Source organism: Lycium ferocissimum, chromosome 2 (genome assembly GCF_029784015.1).
Source record: "Lycium ferocissimum isolate CSIRO_LF1 chromosome 2, AGI_CSIRO_Lferr_CH_V1, whole genome shotgun sequence".
Taxonomy (NCBI): Eukaryota; Viridiplantae; Streptophyta; class Magnoliopsida; order Solanales; family Solanaceae; genus Lycium; species Lycium ferocissimum.
Window position 1 is genome coordinate 45,931,293 of NC_081343.1, and position 7,783 is coordinate 45,939,075.

General features: G+C 32.0%; 1 protein-coding gene across 1 annotated transcript; it reads left to right on the forward strand.

Moving 5' to 3' along the window:
* Positions 1 to 326: 326 nt before the first annotated feature.
* On the forward strand, positions 327 to 7,474 carry LOC132047642 (acyl carrier protein 1, chloroplastic-like). The gene is made up of 3 exons (XM_059438660.1): positions 327 to 524; positions 6,793 to 6,912; positions 7,264 to 7,474. Exons 1-3 carry the CDS (start codon positions 327 to 329, stop codon positions 7,387 to 7,389), a joined length of 444 nt encoding a protein of 147 aa, XP_059294643.1. The 3' UTR covers positions 7,390 to 7,474.
* Positions 7,475 to 7,783: the final 309 nt, after the last annotated feature.

The following is a 7,783-nucleotide window of genomic DNA, read 5'->3' on the forward strand; positions in this document are numbered from 1 at the left end:
ACAGGGGTGGAATTTTGTGATAATCCACATACTATCATGAGTAACAATACCCCAAAGCATCCATTGACAACCTTAATACTGTCGTCTGCAAACCAGTCTCCATATCTTTTGGGTTGAATCATCAACCCTAAACTCGTTCATTTCCTTTAAGCTATAAATTTTGACGGCCCTTTGCAATGCCTTTTTGGATTCGAACATCATATTTTTTGCAAGGTGAACTTCATCATTTACAAGATCGACCGGTTCTTTCCATAATTTTTAGTAAATTGGATCATCTTATCTGGTGAAAACAAAGGCATCAACACGACTTTAAAGATTGACAAGATATGGAATCACATCAAAATGCCACTGAATTGGGCTTTCTGCCATCGGTACGTGCTGATGAATTGGGCTTCCTGCCAGCGATTCTTGCTGGTGTGGCTGACTTTGCATTATTTCTACTAACTGTTGTTCCTGCCTATGAGAAACATCAACCTCATTATCTGATATATTTACGTCATCATCATCAGATACCTCTGCATTCGGTATATCATCGCTATCACTCGATGATGTTTCTATATGATTTGGATAATCATCACCATCTAGTAAAGGCCTCTTCGTACATGAAAAATAGATAACATATTTTAAATTCCAACATCATATATATATATATATATATATATATATATATATATATATATATATATATATATATGTATTATTTAATATCAAGGTGATGAACCTACAGATAATGATCAATATTGTCAGGGTTGGAAGAAAGATCAACTGCACTGAAATCAACTTTTGGTACCACTGTCGAGTTTTGTGAATAGTTTTCACTACAGAGGCAGTTCAAGTATTGCAAATACTAAACATCAAAACACTTATATTATTTAATTAATAAAAAGTATACATACCGATAATAATTAACTTCACCGAGCTGAGAGGATTGCCCAATATTACTCATATCAGGAGTATAACCCCTAAAAAGATACAAAAAAATATTACTATTACCATACATATAATAAAATAAACATATGCTACTACACAAAATAATAATTAAAAAATGGATATTTACCAATTTTCATCGTAATTTTAATTAAATTGCTGGCTTAGAATTTCCAGTGACACTTGACCACTCAAAATGTCTCCATAAGAACTCAAGTCCGAATAAGTGTTACCATGAGTAGGCTGGACTTGAGGGACTTCCTGACGAGTCCTGGCCAAGACTTCATTACAACTGTGAGGTATCTTTTCAACATACATTTCAAGAACATTGAGGGTGATTAACCCCCTATATTCTTCCGGCGCCCTCAAATATTCCCTCAAAGACTCGTCATCAATGATATTCAACTCCCCATAAAGCACTAAACCCTGCGGTGCAATGAATATTGGATATCTGCCTATAACAGATAATCCATACTCATGATTACTTTTCATTCTTTTGTGTATGACATTCAGTCATGTTTCGTAAACCTAAGTAGTTGGAAATTCAACATGGTATTATGGTTTAATACTATAACGAACAATATTATTATCATGGAGAATCTCTCCATCCCAAAATAAAAAAATCTTAACAGTTGAATGAGAGAGACCATTTTTTTTATGAACTTTGGAGTTATTTTTTTTTTCAAGAACTTGAAAAAATATGACTAAACTTATGAAATGGATGAGTTTTTACCTCATCCAAATTTCATATTAAATAGAAAAAACATGAGCTAAAACTGAACATTTAAAAAACGTGGGCTGCTAAATAATACTACCTATTACGCTGCGCAAAAGGTAGTATTGTAACTTTTTTTTTAGTGGATATTTTGGATCAAAATTCCACTTTGTGGTTCAATCAAGTTGCCGAGTCTAAGGCCCCATTTGGACATGGTTTGAAACCATGGTTTTAAATCATGTTTGGATATGCAATTTGGATATTTTAAGTTGTATTTTCTCTTATAGACATAAAAATCCCACAAATTGTGAAAACTATCAAAAACATTCTCAATTCTTATACAATCTTACCAAATGAGCAAGTCATAGTTCATAACAAAATTAGTACACTACTAGAAGGCCTTTCTAAAAAATACAGCATCAATTAATCAAACTTTAGTTCAATAAAAATGAAAATTTAACATGAATAGTAATGTAACTACTCTTTAATAGAATCCTCCCACATAAATTAAAGGTTGGTAGACATAAATAAAGGTTGGTGGAAGTTAATGAGATTGGTAAATGATTGATGAGGTAATTGTTAAAAATATCTACCAACTTATGGATTTTTTTTACAAAATATAAACTTATGGATTAAATTTTATATTTAAAAAAGTTGAAACCATGATTTCAAATCCTAAATCATGTCTTTTTGAATGATTTGGGGTTTGAAACTATGATTTAAAATTATGAGTGAAAATGCATATCCAAATGCTAGTTTGGGATCATGTTTGAAAACGCATGTCCAAACGCCTACTAAGTGTCTTCACGTATAACTAGAAATTGTTTGAGATTTTAATGAAGGGGACAATGAATTGGAATTCGCACCAAAATCCCTGTCCAATGTTTTGTTTTGGACATGTAGTATTACACTATTATTGATGAGGGATTAGAGCTTGATTTGAAGTCCTTGTCCAATGTTTGAAATTTGGAACATGTCAGATAATTTGTCATTATTATTTTAGTCTAATCAAGTCCAGTATATGATACTCCAATTATTTTAGTGGCAAAATAGTTAGCCTCATTTACTTTAATTATTATTTAAGTGCATTTTAAAGGCAACAAATTTGACACGACGTGTAAGATTTTGATTTGCTTATTATTGTCCATTAAGGTGCTGCTAACACCATTTGGCAAAGGGACCCCCTTAGCTTATTGATATTGACTGACATGTCAATAGGCATTTAGTTGGCCTTTTGTTTCGTCAAAGAAATTTAGTAGCATCCGAATACTAAATCATACTAATCTAATTACTAAGATTAAGTGATTGAATAAAATGAAAACGCATCTCTAATCATGATTTGTTAAAAGAAAACTATATGAAAACACATATCATATCATGCATCTAACTATTTAGTGTAAACATCAGACTTTTACCCTCTTGCTAATTTCGTCGCTTTTATTTAAAAGTCATTCTGATTTGCCTCCATTTGTGTATCGTAAAGTATCCCCACAATTCCTCAAAAATAGAAACTGGAAAATCAATTTAGAGGATAATCCGACTTATGAAGCAACCCATACTAATGATATCTCATGTACTAAAAAGCATCACTTTATAGTTTAACAAACAGCCCTGCATGCCTGATCTTCCCTAATTTATTTAAGCCTAAATGCTTGGAAATCATAAAACTTTGGCTCTAATTTGGACCAAAACTTGGTTTAGTTCATTGAAGGAAAAAACCATAACGACAGCCTCGTGGTTATTCGACCAGGTTAAAGTGAAAGCATACACGTTAACCTTGTGCTGTCAGTGATATATTTCCAAATACTAGATGGCGTATGCCCGTGCACAATATTTTAGATTATAGTGTATCTATGCGTATGTAGTTATTTTTTGATATTGCTTGATTATTTTAATATGGGATCTATTTTTTTTTATATTGCTTTTTTTTTATTTTTTTATTTTTTTAATATAGGGTTCACTTTTTTTTTTTTTTTTTTTTTTTTTGTAACATGTGTTGGAGGTGGACGACGATACCACCTCCAATGCCCATGTTGAGCACCGGCCCAACACTTTGGATTATAGTGTATCTATGTATATGTAGCTTTGTTTGGGTAGTGATAAGATATATATACTATGTTCAAAACATGATTAATTTAACATTGTAGTTTGTGCTCCGTATCCAAAACTTTATTATGTTAGTGTTTGCTACGAATACAAAGTTTGCACAAATTTATTAATACTTTTTAAAAGAGAAGACTTGTTTAAAACGAAACTATTTTCCTCTCTTTCAGACAAAATAATAGCAATATTTAAGCATCAGTTAATACTTTAAATTTTAATTCGATTAATTTAAAGGTGTAAAATATTCTATTGTTAATGTATATAGATTGGAACTAAACAATACTTATTATTTTTTATCAAATTTTGATTTGGATAATTCTAATTCAAATTATTAAATTAATTTTACATGTTTAAAATGAAACAAAGTAGAAATTTGATTTTCTATTTAAACGAAGAACTATTATTTTTTAATTTTTGGTGAATATTCTTGGTTTAACTCATTTTACTTGTCATGTTGTATTTTGCGCGTTTTTTTTAAGGAAACGTCAATTAGAATTATAATTTGACTAATTTACCTTATTTATTATTTGATCTCCATTTAATATTATTTTTTTCTTTTACGACATTAATCTCTTTTCACATTTATTAGAGTAAGAATAAAAATTAAAATATAAATATTTTAAGTATATTTATTTTAGTAAACATAACAAATAAATGACATGGCGGAATAGCAAATATAGCAATTAAATATCTAGATTAGATCTCAAGCTAATATAAGAAAAGAAAGGAAATTGTATGAATTTGCCTACTTAACCTTTCGAAGAAAAGTAATAATACAGGGCCCATGTTTTTTACTGTGCAATAATTTCATTTGCTCCCACTAATGGGTTGATACGCATGTAGCAATGATTCCACTATTATTGACTTGATGGGGATACTTTGGGAAGTACATGAATATTGTTTGATTTTTTAATATATGCGGTGCACGTTTTTTTTTTTTTTTGACATTGCTCGTTTTTTTTAATATGGGGTCCACTTTTTATTTTTTATTTTTTTTATATTGCTTAATTTTTTTTAATATGAGGTCCATCATTTTTTTTTATATGAGTTTGGAGGATTTTATTTGATTTTTTTTAACATGGGGTCCACTTTTTATTTATTTTTTATTTACACATGAGTTGGGGACGGACGATGATCCATCCCCCAACCCATGCTTATACATAGTATAAATATAAATATAAATAAAAAAACAAGATACATAAATATCATTTGTACTCTAGCACAAATGTGAAAAACAAGATGGTGCCATTTGCAAGCGCTAGGAGACAGATGCATGGTCCGTACCGCCGTTTTAATTGGCCAAAATGCGTAATTAAGGCTTCGTTAAGATCACCATTTTGAAGCTGTCCCAATATAAATCATGCAAATTGTACATGTATTTTCAGTATCATATCTTGGCTACAACATCGAAATTTGTTCATTAAAACAATCAAATATTCCCTGTTTAGTGTTTTTGATACAGAAAATTGCCAAATTAGGCAAATCACTCTCTCCAAAATGGTTACTACACCTATATGTAATACTCCATTCTTTTTTCGGGTAAATACTTATCCACACGACTGCATGAGATGTTTACACAAATCAAAATTAAAGTAAGAATACATATGACTTAATTATGTTCTAAGTGGTAAATGAGTGTATGAGTAATGATGTTAACACCTGATGTGGACATGTATTTACCATTTTACCCCTTCCCTGCTTCCCTTTTTTCTTTTGAAATTTGAAAAAAGTAAAAGTAAATGTACACACACGTGTCATTTCCCCTTTAAAGTTTGAGTAAACGTTTATATTGGACTCTTTTTTTTTTTTTTTTTTGGTCTCATTTTTGCAGTTTGGGTCGAAAGCAAGTGGGCTATTTGCAGGACTATCCATTGCTGGGGGTGGTCTTTAATTTTTGTCCCTCAAATCAGTGATTTTTAATTTTTGTCTTTCGCTAAAAGCTTCTTAGTTCCGGGTTCGAAACTCACTCAGTCAAAAATTAAAAAAAATTAGCAAGGCATAAGTTGAGATTCGCAGTGCCTTGGGTTTCAAATTCTGCCTTCAGGCAAAAAATAAAATTAAAAAAAAAATAATTTTGCTGGAATTTTGCAAACCTATGTCTTAAGGCCTAACTTTGGGCAAAAGTTAGGCCTTAAGGCAGAGGTTTGCCTTCAGGCCTAATTTTAGGTAAGGCAAACTTCTATCCAAATTTCTGCCTTGTGAATCTCAACTTCTGCCTTGCTTATCCCAACTTCTCCTTGCGATTTTTTGTTTTTACTGAGCCTGGGTTCGAACTCAGGACCTCTGGGTGTTAAGCGAAGGGCAAATATTAAAGACCACCAATTTGAGGGCAAAAATTGAAGAGCACCCCAAAAGCAGGGCAATCCGCGCAAAAAATAGAGCATTAAGCTCTCGAGGACATCTACTTTTTTTGTGCGGATTGCCCTTCTTTTGGGGTGGTCTTTAATTTTTGCCCTTCTCCTAATACCCCGAGTTTCTGGGTTCGAATCTCGGCTCAGTAAAAAAAAAAAAAAAAAAAAAAAAAAAAAAAAATCGCGAGGCAGAGATTTGGATTCGTAAGGCAGAATTTTGCCTTCAAAACTCTGCCTTAAGGCAGAGAACAGGTTGGTTTTGCAGGCTGAGTAAAAGTTGTGGCTAATGCTAAATGTAAGAACCGAACAAGTGGCATAAACGAAGCTCAACAAAGGAGAAGAAAAAGCTAAGAAAGAGGAGGAATCCTAAAGTGATTACAAAAAGCTGCAGAAATAAGCTAGGCTATGGTCAGTAAGCACCAAGTAATTTTTAGCGAAGACAAAAATTAAAGACAACCAATTTGAGGGTCAAAAAATTAAAGACCACCCCCAGCAAAGGCCAATCCTGCAAATTGCCTGGACATCTATAGGATCGGCCCAATTCTCACATGGCTTCGAAACCCAAATTTCATGCTCAGTTGTTGGCCTTTAGGCATATCTTTTCCTACTAATTCACAACTAGATTTGCAGTACATTGTTTTTTATCAAACAGTAAAAAGAAAGAAAATCTAATTTGGGATAGCGTAATTTCTGCAGGCTCAACCTGAAACATTTGAAATTGTCCAAAACACAATTGCCAAGCAGCTATCGGTTGATGTGAATACTGTGACACGCCACACCAGGTTTGCTAATTTGGGTCCTGATTCTCTTGACACCGTATGTAATGATTTTGTTCACTGATATAGTGTATAACTATCTTGCATGTTGAGAAGAAGTTACATACCCACAATATATAACTATCATAACCAATTTGATATGATAACGTTTAAAAAAATGTAACATGTAAATATATAATACTATGTCAAAACATGTTAAAAATATATATATCGATACGTGTGAAAAGTCTCTATGCCGTCGATGTATAAATTGAATAGTTTTCAATATAATCTCTTCTCTTTTAGTCCGCTAACATTTTTTTTTTTTTGATTTGGGAAAGGGGTAGGTCAGTGGGTGTGGAGGGGATTAAATTTCAAGAAATATTTATTATATGATTATCTAAAATTGTAGGTGGAAATAATGATGGCTCTAGAAGAGAAATTGGGAGAGTCAATTGGAGAAGGAGGAGCTCAGAACATTGCCACTGTCCAAGATGCTGCCGATCTCATTGAAAAAGTGAAGGAAATTGCAGCTTGATATGATGCGCTTCCAATCATATATCTGAAATGATCAATTTGAGTCCAGACATAATTAGCTGTGAAATTTACCATCCTATTTTAATTTTTTCATTTTGTTTCCATATGCCATGGCCAATGCTTACAATATTTTATCCTAACCAGAAATTTTGCTATTACTTCCAAATCCTTTCAAGATTTGGTCCTCCATTTATGAAGTACAAATACAAATAAACAACAAATGCTTTTTTTCACTGTCATTCATATATGTGTAACTCTTGATGTGTGACGAAATCACAATCTTTATATTAGGTACGAAATATTTGATTGCTATTTAATATGCTCCTGATGCTTTATCAGATCTTTAAAGCAATCAATCTTCTTTAATTTGTGCAAACAACTACACATAAGATGCT

Coding starts and splice junctions, on each gene's coding strand:
- LOC132047642 (XM_059438660.1), top strand. CDS start 327: ATGGAATCACATCAAAATGCCACTGAATTGGGCTTTCTGCCATCGGTA. Junction 525..6,792: donor ATCAGATACCTCTGCATTCG/GTATATCATCGC, acceptor TAATTTCTGCAG/GCTCAACCTGAAACATTTGA. Junction 6,913..7,263: donor GTCCTGATTCTCTTGACACC/GTATGTAATGAT, acceptor CTAAAATTGTAG/GTGGAAATAATGATGGCTCT.